General features: G+C 54.3%; 8 protein-coding genes across 8 annotated transcripts; 5 read left to right on the top strand and 3 right to left on the bottom strand.

The window, feature by feature from the left end:
• Positions 1 to 218: 218 nt before the first annotated feature.
• On the top strand, positions 219 to 1,625 carry WHR41_01234 (uncharacterized protein; the record flags this gene model as incomplete). The annotated part of the gene is made up of 1 exon (XM_069369840.1): positions 219 to 1,625. One exon carries the CDS (start codon positions 219 to 221, stop codon positions 1,623 to 1,625), a length of 1,407 nt encoding a protein of 468 aa, XP_069233429.1.
• Positions 1,626 to 3,390: 1,765 nt separating this feature from the next.
• Positions 3,391 to 4,199, bottom strand: WHR41_01233 (uncharacterized protein; the record flags this gene model as incomplete). Its single annotated transcript, XM_069369839.1, has 2 exons — positions 3,391 to 4,026; positions 4,077 to 4,199. The coding sequence occupies 2 exons, from the start codon at positions 4,197 to 4,199 to the stop codon at positions 3,391 to 3,393; spliced, it is 759 nt and encodes a 252-aa protein (XP_069233425.1).
• Positions 4,200 to 4,507: 308 nt separating this feature from the next.
• WHR41_01232 (uncharacterized protein) lies at positions 4,508 to 6,608 on the bottom strand. Its single transcript, XM_069369838.1, has 3 exons — positions 6,116 to 6,608; positions 5,627 to 6,047; positions 4,508 to 5,578 (listed from the first exon to the last, which is right to left on the bottom strand). Exons 1-3 carry the CDS (start codon positions 6,325 to 6,327, stop codon positions 4,652 to 4,654), a joined length of 1,560 nt encoding a protein of 519 aa, XP_069233424.1. The 5' UTR covers positions 6,328 to 6,608; the 3' UTR covers positions 4,508 to 4,651.
• Positions 6,609 to 7,338: 730 nt separating this feature from the next.
• On the top strand, positions 7,339 to 8,150 carry WHR41_01231 (uncharacterized protein). The gene is made up of 3 exons (XM_069369837.1): positions 7,339 to 7,588; positions 7,637 to 7,704; positions 7,759 to 8,150. The coding sequence occupies exons 1-3, from the start codon at positions 7,534 to 7,536 to the stop codon at positions 7,873 to 7,875; spliced, it is 240 nt and encodes a 79-aa protein (XP_069233402.1). The 5' UTR covers positions 7,339 to 7,533; the 3' UTR covers positions 7,876 to 8,150.
• Positions 8,151 to 10,597: 2,447 nt separating this feature from the next.
• On the bottom strand, positions 10,598 to 12,032 carry WHR41_01230 (uncharacterized protein). The gene is made up of 2 exons (XM_069369836.1): positions 11,619 to 12,032; positions 10,598 to 11,562 (listed from the first exon to the last, which is right to left on the bottom strand). The coding sequence occupies exons 1-2, from the start codon at positions 11,995 to 11,997 to the stop codon at positions 10,637 to 10,639; spliced, it is 1,305 nt and encodes a 434-aa protein (XP_069233426.1). The 5' UTR covers positions 11,998 to 12,032; the 3' UTR covers positions 10,598 to 10,636.
• A 116-nt stretch (positions 12,033 to 12,148) lies between these two features.
• On the top strand, positions 12,149 to 14,040 carry WHR41_01229 (uncharacterized protein). Its single transcript, XM_069369835.1, has 2 exons — positions 12,149 to 12,678; positions 12,733 to 14,040. Exons 1-2 carry the CDS (start codon positions 12,206 to 12,208, stop codon positions 13,967 to 13,969), a joined length of 1,710 nt encoding a protein of 569 aa, XP_069233210.1. The 5' UTR covers positions 12,149 to 12,205; the 3' UTR covers positions 13,970 to 14,040.
• A 167-nt stretch (positions 14,041 to 14,207) lies between these two features.
• WHR41_01228 (uncharacterized protein) lies at positions 14,208 to 15,723 on the top strand. The gene is made up of 2 exons (XM_069369834.1): positions 14,208 to 14,567; positions 14,632 to 15,723. The coding sequence occupies exons 1-2, from the start codon at positions 14,329 to 14,331 to the stop codon at positions 15,527 to 15,529; spliced, it is 1,137 nt and encodes a 378-aa protein (XP_069233211.1). The 5' UTR covers positions 14,208 to 14,328; the 3' UTR covers positions 15,530 to 15,723.
• A 434-nt stretch (positions 15,724 to 16,157) lies between these two features.
• On the top strand, positions 16,158 to 21,918 carry WHR41_01227 (uncharacterized protein; the record flags this gene model as incomplete). Its single annotated transcript, XM_069369833.1, has 2 exons — positions 16,158 to 21,448; positions 21,509 to 21,918. 2 exons carry the CDS (start codon positions 16,158 to 16,160, stop codon positions 21,582 to 21,584), a joined length of 5,367 nt encoding a protein of 1,788 aa, XP_069233214.1. The 3' UTR covers positions 21,585 to 21,918.
• Positions 21,919 to 22,322: the final 404 nt, after the last annotated feature.

Genomic DNA, 22,322 nt, shown 5'->3' with positions numbered 1-22,322 from the left:
TCGTGGTCCCCCATTCAGCGACCGTAGTGCGACGTCCAGAACATCTTGATCTACAAACATCAGTAAACTCGATTCGAACCAGACTTGGCAAACGAGAGGTCATCTTTCCTTCAAGACCTGGAAGCCCTCAGCCTCAGAGGTCACGCACGTTGAGACTCAGCATTGTCCGGAAGCTACTCCGTCGCTCCCTCGACCTGTCAGAGAGCAAAGATCGTCACATGGACACCATATTTGGCATTCATGCCAAGCACCAGCAACAGGAGTTAAAGAGACGTAAAACCGATGGAGATCTGCGTACTCGAACAAAGATTACCATATCTGCGCCCATTTTGTCGCCTCCGGCGCCTAGTGAGCCTACTTTGAAGAGACATGAGAACAGGCAGGCCGAGTGGAAGGAGAGGTCCGCTGCTCTTAGGAACAAGCAAACGGAAGATCGCCGCAAGAAGCGGTGGAGTCTTCGCACGTGGAAAATTGAATCTGGACGCGAGCAGAACCCGAAGACGAACGCGTCTGACCAGCCCAATGGTAGCAAAGCAGCAGAGGCTGTCCCTCAATCCATGGCAAAAAGAGCTTGGCGGTACAGTCGCCAAAAATGGAGTTTTCAGGCAGCTCCTGAGAAGTTGGATGTGTCCAGGAGCACGAAGGACCATGTGCGCGCACCTAGTCCCGTCAAACATCGTTCGGGCCGCATTGAAAACCTTAGGCATGGGAGAAAAGCGCAGGTCGCCCAGAAACCGGTCATATCGCAGCCTTTGCGCACCCCAGAGCATCCCGGCAAGTATCTCGCTGTCCCGCCTCGTCATGGAGCCCAACCTGTAAACGATCAGAGCCACATTCACCCCGCTCTTCGCACCAATGGCTCGGGCTTGGACTTGTCAAACTCCTCAAAAGAGTCCGTCTCCCTGAAGCCAGTCCCATCGCAGGCTCAGCCTGTCCCTCGTGTCCGCATTACTCCGCCCTCGACACTTATTCAGACACAACAGGAAGCCAACAAGTACTCCATCATACCCTCAAAGCCACCGACTATGCAGGAGCAGACCATCCTCGTGAGAAGCATCAACAGTACTCGTGCGGCCGCCTCGGCAACACCACTGGACCTTCATCCTCTGCTCAGCAACCGCGCCCAGGACTACGTAGGGCTCTGCCTTCCGCCTCTGCCTCCACCGAAGCCTAATCGGCACGGGTATAGGCAAGTCGGCTCTTCATGGAGCAAGCACTCCAGATACTGCGTGACTCAGATCGAAACCATCCAATTCAAGTCTCCCAGCAGCGCCAGCGCGGTCCGCCTCATCTCCCCACCGGGTCTAGGAATGCTGGCTTGTGGCGAATTATGGGCTAGTGGTAAGAACAAGCGTCACAAGACCGTGAGACACGGACATGTTCCCGCCAACCATCGATACACGCTGTTGCCTGGTTTCGAGTTCAGCGAGAGAAAGAGCACATCAACTCAGTTGAGCTCGCGCGAGCCAGGGATTCATGACGCCCACTGGTGCGGTTGCGCCGAGTGGGATGCTTGGAAGACCGTGACTGATGCGAAATGGAAGACTTGTGGAATTGGGAGGGCGGCTGATGGGAGGTGGATTGTGGAGCTGTGGCGACCCGAGGGAGGGAACGCAGCCGATTGATCATACTTTAATGTAGTGCTGGCACGGGTTCGGGCTGCGTGATGCTCGCGGCAAAGGCTGTTTTTTACTTGCTGATTTGGTTTGAAGAACTTTCTGATGTAGAACTGCTCCTAAATCATGGGTGCTCATTGATAAATAAGCCCGGGTAGGTCATCTTTATTCTACCATGCTAGCTCGGACTAATAAGTAAAGACTACTGCTTCCAACTATCTCCAGCATTACAATATCTTCATATTCTCAACGCCAATCTGCTCCTGTTCAAGATTGGGCGCATTAGTGGGCTCATGTTGATCGCCTCTATCCAACTTATGTAAGGTCCTTCACAACTCAATCGTGTGTTGACTTTGACTCACCAATCAGTCTCTCAACATGTTTGAGCGGCTTCTCGAAGGCCTGACATGCTTGTCGAACTCGACTGCACGATAGAGCTGCATTTCCACCACTTTCCAGCTCACTATCCGTCAATGTCCATGACGCGGAATCGCTGGTGCCATTTCGTCGTCCCTGAGCCATGAATCACTTCTAGGGTCATAGGGGATCCTTCTTCTCTCTACAATCGGCAACGATTCAGCAACGTGCTGCCTCGCAGAAGCCACGATGTTCTGATAATCGGCCTCCGCACGTCGCCGCCTAGCAGTTTCTGCCCTAAATCTAGCCATTTCGGCTCGCGGCGAGGGCTGCCTATGTCTAGTCGTCGAGAGCGTACCGTCTTGCCAGGTGTTCGTCATTCCGAGCCTCATCCAATTGTAGTTCCAGTCCCATGCGAGGTCGCTCAGATACTGCTCCCACGTATTTGCAATGCTTTCAGTGGGCCTGACGGGCGGGGTGGAGGGTACCCCGACGGTCCTGTTGGCGCGAGGATAGCCAGGCGAGACGTAGTAGCGCATGGGAATCCTGGGCATACCGGCAAACCGAAGGGATTTTACAATCCCCATAACGTCTGCGTCGATAACTCTCCAGCGCCCAATTTGATCGCTGGTCATTTCCACCACGAGAACGATGATTTTCTCGCAGTCGTCGTACTTCTCCCATTCTTCCCAGCCGACGTAGTAAAGACCCATTTTAGGACAGTGCTTGAGTTCATGCTTTGTGTAGACCCATTTCAGTAGCGCATGGACATCTACCCCGACGCGCGGGCTCAGAGTCTTCTTGAGGTAGCAATCAGGAGGGAGAGACTTCAGCTTCGGTGTCTTGCTGAAATGTCGAGGCACCATAGTGTTGTGGAGGTAAGCGTCAGGAGCAGGTCCTGGTTGCATCTCGTAGGTGGGATCACGCTTCAATAACACTTTCATGAGTGTGAAGTTGCGTAGGCCGGGTAGTGCCACAGACAATTTCGGCTTTTTTGGTGTATTTGATGATGAGTAGCTTCTGAGGTGTTGCATCTCCACGTGCTCGATGTGTGTAACTCAAATGTCTATATAAAGTGCGGTAAGCTCCTGTGAGAATCATTATACCTGCTTACTAACTGTGGTCAACTTTGCAGTTGGCCTATTCAGTATCTGCTTGATCAAGGTTCATTAGTAGTAATGACATATATGTACATAGCTATTCTTACAATTGATAGCACCTTAGATGCACGCCAGAGCCATGGTTGTGTGGCCCATGTGGCGGAATTGTTGGTCATAACTTGTGGGACGCTGACTTCTCCCAGAGGCTATTTTCTTCCTCCACGAAAATCCCTGTGCTTGTACCCGTACATTTTGATGCCTTCGGTGTTGCAGCTCATCCAATACGCGGCCTGAGCAATACCAACTCAATCGCTTCTTCAACCGTGTTGTCTCGCCTGCGCATCGAGCTCTTTCAGTCTTTGCACCAGCTTCTCCCTGAGAAACGGACTGAGTCCCAGCACGCCCTCGTTCGTGCACGCTCGATATGTCCCAGCCTCTTGGTACCTGCCATGACCATCTGTGAAGTTGCCCTCGCCATCCACTTCTAAGCTGCCGAAGATATCCTCAGGCCACGCGACGCGGCCGAAATCAGGCGGGTTCCGCTGGTCGCTGACGTGAATATACCCGCCTCGCCCTGCTCCTCCCATGCCTCCCTGGCTGCTGGCGCCGCCAGCTCCGTCGCCTCCTGCGCCGCCGCCGCCGCCGTATGTCTGGTTCGATGCGCGACGCTTGCGCTGCTTCTGCTGAGGGAAGAAGACGCCGCCAGAGCCTAGTGCGGAGCCAGCTTGAGATGCGTACATGGCTGCTGCCGCTTGGACGTCGGGATCTTGCGCGGCATGCTCTTTGATCGTCCAGTGGAGGAGTTTGAAGAATTCGGGGTTTTCGGTGAGAGTTTCGGGAGTAGGAGGATTCGTCGTCGATGTACCAATTGCGAGCGAGCTGTTTGGAGGCGTGGTGGTGAGGAACGAGAGCAGGTAAGAGCGAGGCTTAGCCTCGAGCTGCTCGTGAACGTACTGCGTCTGTTAGCTTGCTGTCTTCTCTGTGAAGCATCTGCGTTGCATACAATGTGCTTGTTGTTCGGTAAGGTCGACACCGCGCGCTTGGGTATGGATTGCGATATACGCGGCGCGAGTCTTTGGCAGTGCAATGACAGAATTGTCCTACTAGGTGCTAATACAGTCGCCATGGCTGGAAGTGAATAGTGTGGCGAATTTGAGTGATCGCAATTGCTATGAATGTAGCTGCTCGCGCATCTCTCAGAACTGTTGCAACTCCAGGTCTCTCGGAATTCACAATTGGCGATGACGTTGAGAGATACCTTAGTCAGCCAAGTAATCATGTACATCATATCTCCAACCACAGCATGGAACGATTGGTATCGTTTGGACGTAGGAATAGTGTAACATGGATTGTGTGATATAGAATCATAGGATCTCGATTTCCCATGAGAATCATGTCACAGAGAGATTGCTTCACGCTGGCAAAAGAGAATACTCTTTGGCTTGAACGCAGTTGATTGACGTGGTGGGTGGTTGTAGGATGTTAACTTGTTTGAGCTTACTACACCCAGACACAAATGATGGAAAATCTCGTATATCCGAAACCTGTGTTTTTGTGCAGGTATCGCAAAAGAAGCCCTCAGAACTTCACCGTATCGTATCGACTTTTCGCCCTAATACGTTCGCCATATTTGTAGAACAACCACGGGATAGGCACCATGGCCACACTGATGAAACCAAAAAGACTTGTTGCCCACGCAATCCCAAGCCGCGAATACATCTGGAACGTGAACAAGGGGAATGCGGCTCCAAGCGTGTAACGAGCGACTCCGTTGGCTGCCATTGCAGAGGCACCATTGAGCGGACCGTAGGTATCGATGAAGTAAAGCGCAGCGCTGAGGAAGATGCAAAGATTGCCCCATGCAAAAGGTATTCCGGCCAGGACGGGTGAGATCCAGTGTACGTCACTGCGTGCGGACCACGCGAACCAGAACAGGCCGATCGGTATGCCAAAGCAACCCATCTGTGCGCACATGAGCCTGTACTCCGGTGGAACAGCAGTCCGACCTTCCTTTAAGATCCGCGCGTGATGTTTGGCGTAGTAGAGCTTGTCGACCAAGATGTTCGTGACGACTGCTAAGACCACGCCGAGTCCAATCCCTAGGAACGTCAACCCATACTGCCATGTGTTGAAACCATACACGTTTTGGAACGTGTACGGATAAGCGGCGAAGAATCCAAATAGCACCGAAAAGGTGAAAGCAGTGTAGAGGCTGAAGAGGAATACAGTTGGTTCTGTAGCGAGCATGTTGAGAGGTCGTATCAGAGTGATTGTCATCAGCATCTTGACAGCAGCAAGACCTGTCGGGCTGTTCTGTTGGGGAGCAGCGATGTTGAGCCGTTTAGCGCGTCGTATCAAGATGATTTTCTTGTAGGTCTCTGACATGAACATGACCATGGCGGTGACAGCCAGAGCAATGAATAAGGTGCACCATTGTGTCCAGCGCCACCCTCGAAATTGCGCCGCGAAGCCGCCTATGACGGGGCCCAGAGCCGGTCCCAAGAACTGTGCGAGAGTCAGTGAAGTTTCAGTGCATAAAAGTACCGTACTTACCGGCATCATGATGAACAGGGAAGATGCGATCGCTCTGCTTTTGCTGGTATACATGTCGGCGTTCGTACCAGCACCAACTGCAAGTACTGGCCCGCCTAAAATGCCTGCCAGGAGTCGGCAGACAAGGAGAGCGCCAAACGATTTGCTGAATCCAGCACCCAGAATGAAGAGCATGAAGACGCATGACGACACCTTGTACACGACGGATCGACCGTACATCTCTGAGATAGGCGCAGCTATCATTGGCCCGAGCCCCAGTCCGAGGACATATAGCGAAAGAGCGAGTATCGAAGCTGTACGCGACACATTGAATTGTTCGGCAATTTCGGGCGTTGCGGGCGTAATGAGAGATGAGCCACACGTCACTGCGAATCCCAGGCAGGCGGTTGCAGCTGTGTGATAAGCCTTTTTCATGAGGCTCCTGTAACGCGAAGTTGGTCAGTCAGCAAACACGCAGTGTGATGGCCTTGTTCCTTCGTTACGCCTTACCAATTGAGCGGGTTTTCTGGGTCGTCTGGTCCGTTCCAGTCTTGAGCCGTTATCGTTCTACGAAGCGGCTCAGAGGAAACCGCATCAACTTTTGCCTTCTCGAGGTCGCCAGAACCGTGAGTCCTTCGAAGGCTGCTGCTGCGACTGGAAGCCTCAATTGCATCCATCTTAGTCTCGGTTTCGTCGCCGGTGCTGGTGCTTTCATTGATCATAGCGATGGGTGTGATATTTTGTGTTCTTGGGCCGTGGCCTCCTTCATCGGCTGAGTTGAGGTGCAAGAAGTGGGCAAAGACTCATTCCAATATTTTTATATCGTCTAGAAATTGAAAGATGAAATAGGCCCGGTAAAGCGATTGATGTTAAAGGTACGCGGCATTGGCATCCGCTCCCTTGGCCATGTGGCCCGCTAGGCAATCTTGAACGAAGTCACAGCCGACGAGGGTTCACGTCCGCAAGTGGCAGTGAGTTAGTCCCCCACATTGGAAGAATCCCTGATCAATATTAATTGGCGCGTTACCTGGGAAAGAGCACTCGTACGAAAGGGAAAGCCTGCTGCCTCGGCTATCCCCTCTTTAAGCTTTATGATAGTAAACACGCGCTAGGGCTGCCAGCCCAGCGATGGCGGTGCCTCGGGCGGCGGAATATTTTGATCACTCATCATGTATCGCGGGACACTTGATTGTCACGCCCTGTTTCAAAGACCCCATAGGGCCCATTCTTGAGGCTCAAAACCCATGTGCTCGGCCATTGGAACTTGCACCCGAAAATGCATGATTTGTTCTAGGTATCCTCGCTTGTCTCATGCCTGCATGCTTTCAGAGGTGCTCAATGCTGGGGCATATGGTTCGATGCTAAGGCATGCATCCAGAACGGCTGATTGTGCAGCGCTGGCAACGATCTCGGGAATAAGGGTCGCGAGACTGGATGAGGCCGCACGGCTTTCGTACCCAGGTAGCGGAGAGTCGAAAGCCACTCGGGGGTTTGAGCCAGGGTCCTCTTCACTCTCCATTTTTGAGCCTTTGTCGAAAACGTGCAGCGGCGCGATGTCGTTGATAGTCGATCTGGCGCATGGCGCTAGCCGTCATGGATGGGTGGGATTTCTAGGAAGCTGGCACGCAATCTGAGGCTCACAAAAAACAAGCTTTGGAAATAAGCTCAACGTTAGCTCACTTACACACGTCACTTCTCGGTCTGCAACGCGTTTATGCGACTTGCATTCACTCGAGCAGCTGCGTAAGCTTCACCATCATTCACGCCTGCCGAGCTAGAGTATACACCTCTTGAGCATCACTCAGGTCGAGTCTGCCTTCTCATACTTTGCAGCGCTTTTGTAATCTTGCACATCGCACCAAATCGCTCGCCTTATCTGTAACCCGAACACTTCTCAAGTCTAGCAACAGATATCTTCGACTGTCGCAATGGCGGATTGCGGCTTCCTCCCTCTGCCAGTGGTGTGCATTCAATGCGGCACAAGTGAGCCCACCAAGTCCTGTGCGGCCGACGCGCACTGACATGATGAAGATCAGAACCCTTGCCATGTGAAAGTTGTTGGGCCCACCCTTGGCTTCATTCTAGGTATACTCCTCGCTGTATGCCTCACGATTCACTCTTACTCCGTTCGCGCGTCTCTGATTGTGTCTCAGATCATTTGCTGGCCAGCTGCGATCTTCTGCGGTTGCTGCGTCTCAGAAGCTGGCAAGAAGATGCTCGCATATCCAGCCGACACGTCGGGAAGAATAAGCAATGCGATACCATTTTGACGACGCTGTATGAAGAGGGCGCTGGATGAGAGATGCAGATCCGAGCGTTTACGCCGCGAGATATTAGAACGACGTCTTCAAGAGATGTATAATACCCTGGAAGCTGAAAGCGAATATGGAGGAGCGGCGCTTCGATACAATTCAATTCTTTGAACGACTTGGGCGGTGAATGGGCAGCAGAGGTAGGACTAATGGCTTGTGAATAATGAATGAACAAACTTGCTCCTTTGGGGGCAAACCCGCAGTCATGAGATGAGGCCTGCGAAACATTCACATCGACGACTTCCGGTCGCTCTTTCCTGTTACGGCACCTTCCTGCTGTAGTCGTTGTTGAAGTAACCAGTGCGCCGGCCACCGGCAACAAAAGCGTGCGCGCGCGGAGAGGTTGCCATGCCTTCACTCGTCACCTCTCTCTCCCAAACAAAACACCACCTTTCGTACCCAAATCTTCATCCATCAGCATCCCAATCATTCACGCCATCTCAGAGCAATCCTCCAGCCTCCGAACATGGCGACCGCCGACGACTTGACCGAGTTCGACTGGCAGATGGCCATCCACCGCGACCCGTCAACTGAAGAGGTCGCTTGGACTTACGGCGCCCAGTCGATCGACGAATACTTTGGAGCAGGCGGCGATTTCTGGCAGGCTGACCTTTCGCTCGGAGGTGGTCAGGATACTGCTAACCAGAACCACGGAGATCCGATCGGCGGCTCATTCGATCCCTCCGCTGTTGCTGGCAACGTGAGTACCAATTTTCCTTTGCATGAGCAGGCGGGCAGCATTTTGGAGGGTGGCGGCATGGAGGCTAGCGGAATGGAAGGCGGCGATTTGCTGGGTGGCGGTGATAGGGGAATGAGTGGACATGTTTGGCAGCCGATGCAGCTCGACGGCCATGTTGGCGATGGCCAGGGTTCTAACCTAGATCCGCAACTGGTCATGGACGGCGCTGGTTATCACGGCACCCATCAACAGTGGCAGCTACCTCTACGCCTTGCCAACAATCTTCCGAATGATTTCACTCCCATGGTGGCTCCCATGGTGGCTCCCAAGGTGGCTCCAATGGTGGCTCCAATGGTGGCTCCCATGGTCGCGTACCAGGCGCCTGTCACACCTCCGCCGCGTTACAACGAGCAGACAGCCTTTGAAGAGCAGGGATTTGCTGGATACGGTGGCGACAAAAACACTAAGTTCGGGTTGGGAGCCGGAAATCCTGGCAACGCATTCACTGCGAACGAAGCTCCACTTGCGCCTTCGCGGTCCATCTACAACCGGGAGCTCCCGTACGCCATCAGACCTGATTTCAACTACAATCCGATCCAGTTCAACAGACAGGCTCTGAATTCTGGAATCTTGGCCCCGACGCCAACTTATCCTGTGCCGTTTTCGATGGCCAACGCCAGTATGCCTATGGAAGGCATCAACCCGTACCAGCGAGGACGTCGCACTCGCACGACTAGTGGCGCCGAATCGCTTAGGAATGAGATGGAGCAGTCGCCAGCGTTGTTGAGTCCTGGGGAGCTCGGGCCGATTCCGTTCAAGAAGCCTGGCAACGAAGGCATGACGGGAATGGCTGTGAGCAATCCATCCGCCAAGCGCAAGCGGAACGAAGAACAGAAACAAGATAGCGACCAGGAGTTGAAGGGCTCGCCGTTTCCTGCCCAAAACGTAGCACCAGTGAAGGTGCGCAAAACCATGAGCGGCATGCGGCCTCTCCTTCCCGCCCCTGAGAAGCCCTCCTTCCAGCGTATTCAACCCGAGCAGAAGAAGTTGAAGTCGGCTTCCTCCAACGATACCAAGGCCTCCGTGAAGAACGAAGGAAAGGTCTCTTCCAAGGCAGAGCTTAAGTCCAAAGCCGGCACTTTGCCTCACCAGAGCGACTCCATCCTCAGCAACAACCCGGGGAGCATGATTACTGATCCCACGAGCGACACTTCAGCTTCAGCCCTTACCAAGCGCAAGGTTGCCCCGGCTCCGCAGCTAAAGCAGCCGGCTTCACGCAGAAAGACTAAAACCTCTGCCGCACCGATTACTGAGCCTTCCGCCTCGGCTACAGGCACAAGTGACGCCGGAGCTGATCACTCGGCTGGCAAGGCTGGCGCTGGCGAAGAAACTCCGCGCAAGAAGAACGGTGGTCTATGGATCCGCAAGATGGAACTCCGTAGCTTGCTGTCGCCCGAGGAGCTGCAGAGTCTGGAGCGCTCGTCGGTTGGGAACAACGGGAGCTCCAATTCTGGGCTGGTCGCGGGACCGAATGCTGGCGAGGCTGCCAAGGCGCGCCGTGCGAAGAAATCGGGCGCTTCATCCTGATAACAAGTCGTGGTTAATGATCTTGCATGGATCGATTGGTTTGTTCTGCGGCTGTCATTTCCACCTTCGCGGTTTGACGCTGCCATGATGACTCCACTGGATACTGGCGGCCTATGAACTGTTTCCCGTTGTCTTCGGGACGCGGTGAGACCCACAAATTGATTATTCGGTTTTTAATTTCATTCAAGTGGCTTTCTTTGGGTGTCAGCCCTCGTGGAATGATGAGGGAAAGGTCTGGCACTGGACGGGGCAAAGGGATTCGGAAGTGGAGTGTTTTCTTTTTCACTTTGAGGATCGCGGACTGAGCTGCACAGCCTGCTCAATCGTTGATGAGTGCATAGCGTGCGCCGTGATCCGGTATGGCAATAGCTTTGGTTGAAATGACGGTTCAGACAATGAGAGATAGCGAATCAATGGCAATGACCAAAAATTCAATGAATTTCGTGACTATATCTACCTCACGCCGTACTCGCGATTGAATGCTCTTCCGATGACCAGCTTCCTCACCTCACTAGTTCCAGCTCCGATCTCGTAGAGCTTAGCATCACGCATTATGCGACCAGCAGGCATTTCGTTCATGTAGCCCATACCACCCAAGCACTGGATCGCATCCATTCCACATTCCGTCGCTCTCTCGGCGGCGTACAGAATAGCGCCAGCGCAGTCCTGAGTCTTGATCACAGGGTTCTCGTGGCTCTCATCGATCGCGCGAGCGACGGAGTACGTAAAAGCAGAGCTGGCGCGGTACTTGGTGTACATGTCGGACAGCTTGCCCTGCATGAACTGTGTAGTGGCAAGCGGCTCCCCGAATTGCTTCCGCTCGTGGACGTAAGGGAGTGTGACGTCCAGCGCCGCTCTCATCAGGCCCAGAGGTCCGGCACTAAGAACCAGACGCTCGAGGTCGAGGCCTTCCATCAGAACGCGCACACCACGGTTGATGTCTCCGAGAATGTTCTCTTTAGGCACGTGGACGTTGTCAAATGTCAGCTCGCCGGTATTCGACCCGCGCATGCCGAGCTTGTCCAGCTTCCTCGCCACTCCGAAACCAGGCTGGTCGGTCTCAACGATGAAAGCTGTCATACCCTTTGAGCCAGCGTCAGGCTGCGTCTTCGCGTATACGATGACATAGTGGCAGTCGGGGCCGTTCGTAATCCACATCTTGGTGCCGTTCAAAAGGTAGCCTCCATCTGCCTCGGTGGCGGTCATTTTCATCGAGACAACGTCCGATCCGGCTGTGTGCTCTGACATGGCGAGGGCACCGATCTTCTCTCCAGAAATGAGACCGGGAAGAAAGCGGGCCTTTTGCTCATCGTTGCCATTCAGCATAAGCTGGTTGACGCAGAGCTGGCTGTGAGCGGCGTATGACAGAGCGATTGATCCTGTATCCAAGCTGTTAGTAATTTCCCTTGGCCACTTGAACCTCGAGTCTTCTTACCTGATGCCCGACTGAGCTCTTCCATAACTGTGCAGTGGGCTTGATATCCCATGGCGAGACCACCATAGTCCTCATCAGCGGTAATGCCGAGGAAGCCGGCCTCGCCCATTTTCTTCCACATATCGTTGGGGAATTCGTTGCTGTGATCGACATTCTGTGCGACTTCTTGAGGGATCTCTCTCCTGGCAAACTCAATGGTTCGCTCCCTCAATTCCTCCAAATCATCTTGGGAAGGAGGGGCAAATCCTTTGGGATGCTTGGTCGACGCATAGCGTTGTTGGTAGAATTGAGCCGCGAGAGCACTTCGGCTGGCAACGTGAGACCGCGACGTCCTGGCCGACTGGAGCAACGCACTCCTGCAAGGCGAAAGGAAAGACATGATCGATACTGGAAGGAACGTCGTCCGCCGTCTGCCCATGGGGTTGTTTTGGAGAAATGTGGAGGGCCGTCGGCTTTTGCTTAAGCCGCGCCCGAGCTCGGCTTATGGAACCTCGGTTCAACCTTGCTGTCAATGTCTCGCGACGCAACAAGACGCCCGAGGGCCTTTAAACCGAGTGCGACGTCCTCCCTGGCGATGTGAGGGCACCATGGCTTCTCGATCTCGCGCCCTTGCGCGCTCGCTGCGGCGACTACCTCAGGCTCCAGCTCGCGCTCAACCTAGCCTTTCCACGAAGCTACAATGCCGAAGTGTAGCGACCTACACGAGCCCGCAGCAGGCGAACCAGATCTCGGTCCTGCAGAGTACGGTTGACAAGAACAGCAGTGGATTCAGGGAGAATGCGGCTGCATTGGGTGAGCTTACTCAGAAGATCGCGGAGCTGCATGAGAAGACATCCCAGGGTGGGCCGCAGAAGGCGAGGGATAAACATATACAGAGGGGAAAGATGCTGGTGAGAGACCGTGTCACGGCTCTTATAGATCCCGGGACTTCGTTCCTGGAGCTCAGCGCACTGGCAGCACATGGCGTGTATGACGGTGAGGATGTGCCTGCTGCGGGCATGGTGACCGGCATTGGCACGGTGGAGGGTGTAATGTGTATGATCGTTGCGAACGACAGCACGTAAGTCGCGTGAGCTTCCAGGAGTACTCTTGTGCACGGCTGACAATACACCAGTGTCAAAGGCGGGACATACTATCCCATGACGGTCCGAAAGCACTTGCGAGCCCAAGAGATTGCGACTCAGAACCGGTTGCCCTGTATTTACCTTGTGGATTCTGGAGGCGCCAATCTGCCACACCAAGCCGATGTGTTCCCCGACCGCGACCACTTTGGCCGTATCTTCTACAACCAAGCCCGCATGAGTAGCCAAGGCATTCCGCAGATCAGTGTTGTCATGGGTCCTTGTACTGCAGGAGGAGCATACGTGCCCAGCATGTCCGACGAGAGCATCATCGTACAAGAGCAGGGCACAGTCTTCCTCGCAGGTCCTCCTCTTGTCAAGGCTGCGACGGGAGAGGAAGTCAGCGCAGAAGACCTCGGTGGCGGCAAGTTGCACAGCGAGGTCAGCGGTGTAACGGACTATCTTGCAGTCGACGATGCACATGCTCTAGTTCTCGCCAGACGGTGCATCTCAAACCTCAACTACCCGACTTCAAATAATGTGTCTCGGAAAGAGAACTGGGAGGAACCGATCCACGACCTCACCGAGCTCGACGGTATTGTCGGCACCAACTTGAAGCAATCGATCAACATGCACGAAGTCATCGCTCGCATTGTCGATGGGAGTGAATTCAGCGAGTTCAAGCCTCTCTACGGCAGCACTCTCATCACCGGCTTCGCAACGATCTACGGACACCCCGTTGGCATAATCGCCAACAACGGTATCCTATTCAGCGAGAGCAGTCTCAAGGGTGCGCACTTCATCCAACTCTGCTCCAAGCGCAATATCCCGCTCGTCTTCCTGCAAAACATCAGCGGCTTCATGGTCGGCCAGGACGCAGAGAAGGGCGGCATTGCGAAGAACGGCGCCAAGCTGGTGACAGCCGTCGCGTGCGCAGACGTCCCCAAGTTCACTGTCGTCGTTGGCTCGAGCGCTGGTGCCGGCAATTACGGCATGTGCGGTCGCGCATACTCGCCTCGCTTCTTGTGGGCTTGGCCAACAGCGAAGACGAGCGTGATGGGTCCTGAGCAGCTTAGCTCTGTAATGGAGGCTGTGGGAAGAAAGGTCGACCCTGAGCTAAAGGCCAGGATCGAGAGGGAATCGGATGTGCTATTCGCGACGGCCCGACTTTGGGATGATGGTGTTATTCCTCCTAGCCACACTAGACGGGTGCTTGGTATGGGTTTGCAGGCTGCAATGGGAGGCAGCGTTGAGGACAAGAAGACCGAATTTGGCGTGTTTAGGATGTAGGCATTTATGCTCGAACGAATGCGACATTGAGAGAAAGGTAGTCATCTACATTGCATTTTTTACAAAGCGTAGTTTTTTCATGGTGCTGGACCACATCCGCAGCGGGACACGCTGCGCGTCGCCGGTTTGTGCCTTGCAGCCTGAATTGCATGTGAGAGTGGGTTCGGCTTTGAGGCTCTTCGGCGCGCGTCAACCCCGACCTGTCGCAAGCAAGCAAGCGCATGCAGCCCAGCCCTCGCATCAAGCACGCCTCTTAACATCGCGCCAACAACCACATCAAAGACTATCCAACCATCCGCCTGTCGGTCGTTTACAGTACCTCGAACATTCACCGCAAAGCGGCTCATCGAGCTGTTAGCATGAGCGATTCAGAAAGCACAGCGGCCGCGCCGCATCCCACCACGGGCGGCAAGAGCATTGGAAGCATACAAGCACAGCAGAACCTTCTACAGGGCGAGCGCCAACCTTACAAGTCATGGCGGAAGAAGTATCGTAAGATGCGCGTGAAGTTTGATGGCGCGCTCGAGGAGAACAAGACGCTTTTCAAGCAGGAGCATAAGCTGGAGGGTACCGCGAAGAGGCTAAGGGAAGAGCTTGAGTAAGTGGAAGACATACAGGTCCACGCGACGTATCACGCGACGTACATTCTGACAATACGATAGTGAGTTACTGGAGATCCTGCTTGATATGAACCAGAGCCCCGCGATTCCTGCAGACTTGCGATTTGATGTCCGATTACCCTCGCAAAGAGACACCTCTCGCATCGTACCGTCGAACATCACGCCCGAGGATGCGAATGAAATTATGGCCGAATATACGTCAGCTGTTTCCCAAGGACGCATACCACCTCTCGACCTCCACATCATCCGCGAACAGATTGAAGATCAGCTAGCCGCCCACGACGTACAAGCGCTGGAGGAACTAGAGCGCAGCGTTCCTCACCCACTCGTGCCAAACGAAGAAGAATTGCCAGTAGAAGACCGTGGCGAAGAGCCACCGGGCTACTTAACTTCCTCGCAAGAAGCCGAGTACCTCCAGCGTCTAGATGCCAAGCTGGGCGACCAGCTCAGCCTCGACAGCGCTGCTCATCCGCCTTCTCCTCATCAAGCGGAGCTTACTCCCCGCGAGCTCGAACGGCACATGGAGCTTCTCAACCCGCAGAGCCAGCATAACTGGCTCAGGACGCACACAAAGATGCAAGCTATGCCGGAAGACGATGCTGAATCTATCGCCTCCCATGAGGGCGGAGGCAAGCCGACTGGACGCAAACGTGGGAAGAACCTGGCAAAGCAAGTTGGTGACCGCGCTATGGAGCGCGCTTACGAGGGCATGAGCCCAAGTGCCGCGAGCGGTTTTGACGAAGATGAGCTTCACGCGCCAGAGGACGCACCGGGAAGTGGTAGGAAGCGAGCACGCGATCCTGATGGCTCCTATAGGGCGAAGGGAGGCCGAGGCGGTGGTGTTAGGGGCAAGCGAAAGAGGCCTACCGAGGAGGGAGGTGGATTAAGCAAGAAAGCAAGGATGAGCGAGACCTTCCCAGTCTCAGGCCATGAAGCATGAGGGGTATGGCTCATTGTAAGATTGAGGTTCGTTTCAGGAAGTTGTTCTACTAGACGTAGTACCTTTACTCCGGATGTGCCGGCCTTTAAACTGGCTGTTGCGATGTAGCGCACGGTCAATTGATGAAGCTTGCGGAGATCACGATCAGGCCAGAACTCTGTGACAGAGTATAACACGAACACCGCATTTTATCACTTCATAGAGCACATCTCTCAGGCACAGATGCGGCGGTATGCAGTACCACCATGCATGTCATGCTAATAATAACAAGGCCCAACGGGGTGCGGAGATACGCGGTTTTAGTGTCGATCCTTCGTGACCGGCCGATCCCTCCCGCGTGGGGCCATGTCTTTAGCTCAAGCGAGCCGTCCCCTTGGTCCCCCTACTGTGCATACTGATGTGGACTTCCAGATCACGGTACCCAAGACACAACACACTCAGACGAATGCACATGCCACAAGAATTGCACTCATGACAACATAACTCCGGTGACATGGAATATCAGAAGAACCGCATCGACCAAGAAATATCCGCGCGTTCCTGCGGGTTCAAGGCCCGCGCCCAGCGCATTGCACGCTCTTGCCAGAGATTCCAGAACAAGCTGCGGCAATAGCGTTCCCACTTGACCATGGCATCTGCCTCGGCATCGACCACCGAGCAGGTCGAGCAGCCGACTGAAAGTACTACGCCCGACACGCGTACGGGTTTCTTCGACCGCCCCCTCGCATCCGATCGCCTACAAACCGACTCCGCCGAACAAAGTCCTAAGGGAACTGCAAGACGGAGACCGCAGCCGCTTTCCTCGGGCTCAGTAACACCATCCGGCAGGCGCAGCGTACAATTTGTCCGGAATAATGCAGACAACGACGCTGCGCAAAACCCCCTGAAGCGCACGCCGACATGGGAAACCGAAGACGAGGGGGGAGAGAAGGATGAGACTGCAGAACAACGAGCCAGGGAGCGCTCAGAGCGCCAGGCATCTTTCATGGGCCGGCTTAAGGCGCTGGCATCGCCGGCCTCTTCATCCTTCCACGTGCGATCCTCGAGCAACAACACTACCGGCATGTTGACACCGACGGCCGCTCTATCGCCGCAATCCGAGCGCAGCGAACCGCTGTATCCGGTGCTGGACGAAGACGAGGACGAAGATGGGAACCAGGATGCGGACGCGGAAGAAGAGTCGAACGACGAGCGTAAAGCCGGCCCTTCAAGGATGAGGCGTCGGAAAAAGAGCAAGAGACCGCAGCTTGATGGTTCTGCCCCCGCGGCATCGACGCCGATGGCAACACGCTTCGCCTCGTTTCTCAAAGACCACAACCCTTCGAGCAATCGGCCGGAATCCTCCTCCAGACGCGCATCGGACGCCGGTGAAGAATCGAGAAGAGCTGGTGTCTCGGAAGACGAAGGCAGAGACAAAATTCGTAACGCGTGGAAGAGAGGCATCGAGGGCGCAAGAGCTATGAGCTACACCACACGACGCAACAATGAAGGTGAGGAGGCAGGCGGTGAAAAGCGGCCAAACAACCTTCGTCGTCTCACGGGCATGGACGCGGTGAACTCCCCATTTCGTATGCGCACCGATCGTCATGGCAGTGGAAGCGGTAGTGCACAGCGATGGCGTCAAGTAAAAGCAGGCTTGAAAATGCTGGGCCAGAAAAAGCGTGACGAGCGTGCCACAGTGGACTACCAGAAATCTGCCCAACTGATGGCAGAGCTTCTTGCTGGTGCCCCGGCAGCTTTAGTGTTTGCCAGTATGTTCCAGCGCGACGAGCACGATCACCGCAAGATCCCGGTGCTCCTAGAGCAATTGAAGATCAGGATACCTTCAAGCCAAACGAAGGAAACCAAATCCGGCGATCGGCACATGATTTTCCGCATCGAGCTCGAATACGGCAACGGACCTGCGCGCATGAATTGGGTCATCTACCGCAACCTTCGTGACTTCGTCAACCTCCATCTCAAATACAAAGTGCAAGGCCAGACGGAAAAACTTACTCTCCGTGGCACCGACGACAAGCTGAAGCCCAAGATTCCGCACTTTCCGAAGACTGCATTCCCTTACGCTCGTGGTGCTCGAGGGTTGTTCGCTGGACTTGACGACGAGCCGGACGAGGATGAAATTCCAGAAGAGAGCGGCCGCGATGGAGAAGCCACGCCACTTGAACGCCCCGGCAAGCATCGTCGAAGGCGGTCCTCGTTCGTGCTGGCTAGGAGGCAATCGAGCATCGCTAATGGAGGTGACTCCGGTGCTAACACCGCCGAAAGAGAGGCCCGGGAGCGCAACCTCTATAATGAACGCCAGCGTAAGAAGCTGGAGAAGTACTTGCAGCAAATGATCCGCTGGCTTATTTTCCGACCGGACAGCACGCGATTGTGCAAGTTCCTGGAGCTTTCCGCTCTATCAATCCGTCTCTCGTCCGAGGGTGGTTACGTTGGTAAACAGGGTCTCCTCACCATTGCATCTCGACAGAATCGAGAGTTGAGACGTACTGCCTTACGCGGACCGCAAGGATTCACCGACAGACATCGACCCCGGTGGGCACTTGTCAGACATAGCTACATCGTCATGGTCGATGGGCCGGAGTCACTTGTACCTTACGAAGTGTTCCTCGTGGACTCTGATTTCACGACCGACAAAGGCAAGAAAAGGTTGCGCGACCAGACGCCACAAGAAATGGCTAAGACCGCTGCGGACTCTACGCACACGAAGCACCACATTCTCCGACTATACAATTCTGAACGAAAGCTCAAGCTCATCGCAAGGAACGAGCGACAGTATCATCAATTCAAAGAATCCATAGAACACATGGCGTCGAACACCATCTGGTCACAAAAACAACGCTTTGGCAGCTTTGCCCCGATCCGCAACAATGTTTGGTGCAGGTGGCTTGTCGACGCACGAGATCACATGTGGCAGGTCTCTCGCGCGATAGACAACGCCAAGGACTGCATTTACATTCATGATTGGTGGTTAAGCCCAGAACTGTATCTGCGAAGGCCTGCTGCCATCAGCCAGAAGTGGCGTCTTGATCGCCTACTGCAACGCAAGGCAGACGAAGGTGTCAAAATTTTCGTCGTCGTTTACAGGAACATCGAATCCGCGATTCCGATAGATTCGGAGTATACTAAGTGGAGTTTGTTGGACTTGCATGAGAACATCTGCGTTCAGAGATCGCCGAACCAGTTCAGGCAAAATCAGTTCTTCTGGGCACATCACGAGAAGATAGTTGTCGTTGACAACATGATGGCCTTCGTTGGAGGCGTCGATCTCTGCTTCGGTCGTTGGGACGACCCTTGCCACGCACTCACAGACGACAAGCTCACTGGGTTCGAACTCGATCATGAAGGCCCACGCGACGCGGAGCACTGCCAGGTGTGGCCAGGCAAAGATTACAGCAATCCCAGAGTGCAGGATTTCTACGCTCTGGACAGACCATACGAAGAGATGTACGATCGGACCAAGGTCCCTCGCATGCCATGGCACGACATTGCGATGCAAATCGTCGGACAGCCTGCACGCGATGTTGGTCGTCATTTCGTGCAACGCTGGAACTATGTTCTGCGTCAGCGAATTCCTTCTCGTCCTACGCCTGTGCTTATGCCGCCGCCCGAGTATGAGCATGGTGAGCTCGAGCGACTTGGTATGACCGGGTCGTGCCAAGTGCAGATCCTACGATCCTGCTCGCCTTGGTCCATTGGCACACCTAACAAGGTCGAGCACAGCATCATGAACGCGTATTGCTCTCTGATCGAGGCATCCGACCACTTCATCTACATTGAGAATCAATTCTACGTCTCGAGCTCTGTTGTCGACGGCACGATCATCCACAACGGCATCGGCGACGCGCTTGTTGAGCGCGCCATTCGCGCCCACGAGAATGGAGAGGACTGGCAAGCATGCTTGATCATTCCTCTCATGCCTGGTTTCCAGAACAGTGTCGATTCTCAAGATGGCACCAGTGTCCGTCTGATCATGCAATGCCAGTACAGAAGCATTTGCCGTGGCGAGTCTTCGCTTTGGGGACGATTGAAAGCTGCAGGCGTCGAACCCGAGAAGTACATCAAGTTCTTCTCGCTCCGCCAATGGGGCAAAATTGGACCGAAGAAATGCTTAACTACCGAGCAGCTTTACATCCACGCCAAGTGCATGGTCGTGGACGATCGTCACGTCATCATTGGTTCTGCCAACATCAACGAACGCTCGATGTTGGGCTCGCGAGATTCGGAGGTTGCCTCTATTGTCACTGATCACATGATGATCCCGAGTATGATGGCTGGCAGGCCTTACATGGTTGGCGAGTTTGCCCATGGCCTGCGCAAGCGTCTCATGAGAGAGCATCTTGGTCTCGACGTCGATGATATCTATCGACGTGACCAACTGAGCAAGGAACGTGAGCAGCAGGACATGGAGATGGACCGCATCTATCGCGATGATTTTGCGACACCGGCTGCTGGGCGTGAGGACTACTTCTTCACGCCTCCTCAGACTCCAGGGCCTCAGGCACTCACCAATACCAACCTTCAAGCCAGTGCAATAGGCTTTGCCGGCGAGCAAACAGACGTCAGAGGATGGGTGAAGAAGGCTCGCTCCACACGTGCAGACAGCGATGACTCTGCGAGCAAGGCAGACAATGTTGACAAGGAGAAGAAGCATGCCGGTAACTCCAGGCAGCGGGACCTAGACGTGGAAGGCTACGGCGTTGACAATGAAAAGCAACTCGAGCAAGCCGGTGACATCGGTCTTCGCGACACATACATCAACACGCAGGGACACGAGGTCTTCAGGTCGCGAGACGCTCCGGACATTGAGCGTATCAGACAGCTGGAGAGTGCGCACGCCAAGAAGCAAACTGCCGCCGAAGATAAGGGCGCTCGTGGAGTTCCAAGGCCTCCTTGGCCATTACAGCGCAACGATACAGTCGAACTCGGCCTCGCCCCACGCTCACAGCTGCCGGAGTTGCCTGCGCAAGACGACACCGATATTGGCGGGCCGCCACTGACGCAACAGCTTAGCAGAGTCACCACTAGGAGGACTTTGGCTCCTTTGCTGCACACGTTGCAAAAGGCTGACATCACCGAGGATTGCATGACAGATCCCTTGGCACCAAACTTCATGAAGGACATCTGGGAGAGAGTTGCGGAGAACAACACTAAGATCTACCGCCAAGTTTTTCGAAGCATGCCCGACTCAGAAGTCCTGGATTGGGATGACTATAAGCGATTCAACGATTACAACGAGCGCTTCATGCAGTCACAAGGCCTAGGCAATAGCAAGCCCAGGCCTCCGAAGGATGCTCCTCCGCGCTCTGGTCCGCCTGGCTCGGCTGGCACAGATTCCTTGATGACCCAGATATTGGACGAGAAGACTACGGTCGCCAAGGACAAGTCGCGCGGAATCTTTGGGAATCTTACCAACAAGAAGCGGCCCAGCAGCAAGAAGTCGAACGACAGCCAACCTCAATCCCAAGAACTCAACGAGAAGACAGGTGACTCGCCCGAGTCTGGCGTCTCTAGCTCACCTACTGCCGTACCCACTCCTGAAGATCGACAGTTTGATGAGAAGGACGCCGCCAAGGAAGCGGATGCGGAACAACAGAACACTTCAACTGAGAGCAACCTTTCTCCCGCCCAGGGAAACAAGCCGGAACCAAACAACGCAGATGACTCCCACGTCACTCGCCAACGTACCATCACCATTGCGACTGACCTCAATGACGCTCCGGAGACCACCGCCACGCAGTCGAACACGACCAATGGCCCCGGCTTGCAGCCTGCCATGAGCCAGAAGCGCAGGCGCCGTGCTACCACGAAGAGTAGCGCTCGCCCGCCCACGATGGTCGAAGACATCATGAGCAAGGAAGACGCGGAGGAGTTGCTGAACATGATCCAAGGTCACCTCGTGCAGTGGCCGTATGATTGGTACGTCGCCCTTTCCAGTTTCAATCTACTTTTCGACGAGGTCGCTAACATTGCTTTCAGGCTTGCCAAGGAAGAAAAGGGCAGCAACTGGCTCTACGCGGTCGACCAGCTGGCTCCGCTCGAAATCTACAACTAAGCGCGAAGGCGACTCGCGCTCTTCAATTTGTCACCGAAGTCATCTTTTCTTTGTCAATCGCTTTCGCGCTCGAACTTGCATCTGCGCGCCGGTCTCCTTTTTGCATAGGTAGCGGGCTTTTGTAACACACCTTTCAATTGCGTGGGAGGTTTCCTGGGTATTGCAACCTTTGTATTAGAAAACAACAAGCGAAGGCGTCTTGGCTTGATCCTGGAACGGGCTGGAAAAACGCATACTGCACTTTTGGGAGAAGGTGGATTTGCGATGGGCTGCTTTCTGTACACTACGAGCCTAGTCTCAATACCTATAATTGGATTATCAGCATTTCAGCACGCCCTGGGTCCGTGTCATCGTCAAGCGTGTCTGATATTTCAGGATTCGTTTGTGCCGGCGGTTCTGTTTCAAGGATGATTAGGCTTTCGGGTTGAGGAGATCCAGTTTGGGAGATGTTTCAGGTTACTATTTTCTCTGAAATTGTGATGCTATTGGCGTCATGCTGGACATTACTGTCTTCTATCAATGTAGCCACGGCCGCCCTGACATTCTGATCTCACGGCCACTGCGTCAATGACGGAGACCTTCATTACGCTTTCGTCGAGCGAAGCACAGATTATTAGTCCAAAGACCTATGTAAACCACTAGTTGAAGTTCCGAAGTATGGCCATGACTCGACAAGACTAAGAAACCCTTCTTAGTGCTCGATACACGGGTCTGGGTCCTTCCCGGCCCCAGTCGTGG

This window comes from Cladosporium halotolerans (assembly GCF_011745625.1).
Source record: "Cladosporium halotolerans strain TM138-S3 chromosome Unknown Sca3, whole genome shotgun sequence".
Classification (NCBI taxonomy): domain Eukaryota; kingdom Fungi; phylum Ascomycota; class Dothideomycetes; order Cladosporiales; family Cladosporiaceae; genus Cladosporium; species Cladosporium halotolerans.
The sequence above is the reverse complement of the archived record's forward strand: the minus strand, read 5'-3'. Positions and strand labels throughout refer to the sequence as shown.

Excerpts from the sequence above, each read along its gene's own strand:
- WHR41_01232 (XM_069369838.1), bottom strand. The coding sequence starts at position 6,327 with ATGATCAATGAAAGCACCAGCACCGGCGACGAAACCGAGACTAAGATG. Across the intron at positions 6,048-6,115 it reads CCAGAAAACCCGCTCAATTG|GAGCCTCATGAAAAAGGCTT; the intron begins GTAAGGCGTAAC and ends TTCGCGTTACAG. Across the intron at positions 5,579-5,626 it reads CCCTGTTCATCATGATGCCG|TTCTTGGGACCGGCTCTGGG; the intron begins GTAAGTACGGTA and ends ACTCTCGCACAG.
- WHR41_01231 (XM_069369837.1), top strand. The coding sequence starts at position 7,534 with ATGGCGGATTGCGGCTTCCTCCCTCTGCCAGTGGTGTGCATTCAATGC. Across the intron at positions 7,589-7,636 it reads GTGCATTCAATGCGGCACAA|ATCAGAACCCTTGCCATGTG; the intron begins GTGAGCCCACCA and ends GACATGATGAAG. Across the intron at positions 7,705-7,758 it reads TTCTAGGTATACTCCTCGCT|ATCATTTGCTGGCCAGCTGC; the intron begins GTATGCCTCACG and ends ATTGTGTCTCAG.
- WHR41_01230 (XM_069369836.1), bottom strand. The coding sequence starts at position 11,997 with ATGTCTTTCCTTTCGCCTTGCAGGAGTGCGTTGCTCCAGTCGGCCAGG. Across the intron at positions 11,563-11,618 it reads AGAGCTCAGTCGGGCATCAG|GATCAATCGCTCTGTCATAC; the intron begins GTAAGAAGACTC and ends GCTTGGATACAG.
- WHR41_01229 (XM_069369835.1), top strand. The coding sequence starts at position 12,206 with ATGGCTTCTCGATCTCGCGCCCTTGCGCGCTCGCTGCGGCGACTACCT. Across the intron at positions 12,679-12,732 it reads ATCGTTGCGAACGACAGCAC|TGTCAAAGGCGGGACATACT; the intron begins GTAAGTCGCGTG and ends ACAATACACCAG.
- WHR41_01228 (XM_069369834.1), top strand. The coding sequence starts at position 14,329 with ATGAGCGATTCAGAAAGCACAGCGGCCGCGCCGCATCCCACCACGGGC. Across the intron at positions 14,568-14,631 it reads AGGCTAAGGGAAGAGCTTGA|TGAGTTACTGGAGATCCTGC; the intron begins GTAAGTGGAAGA and ends ACAATACGATAG.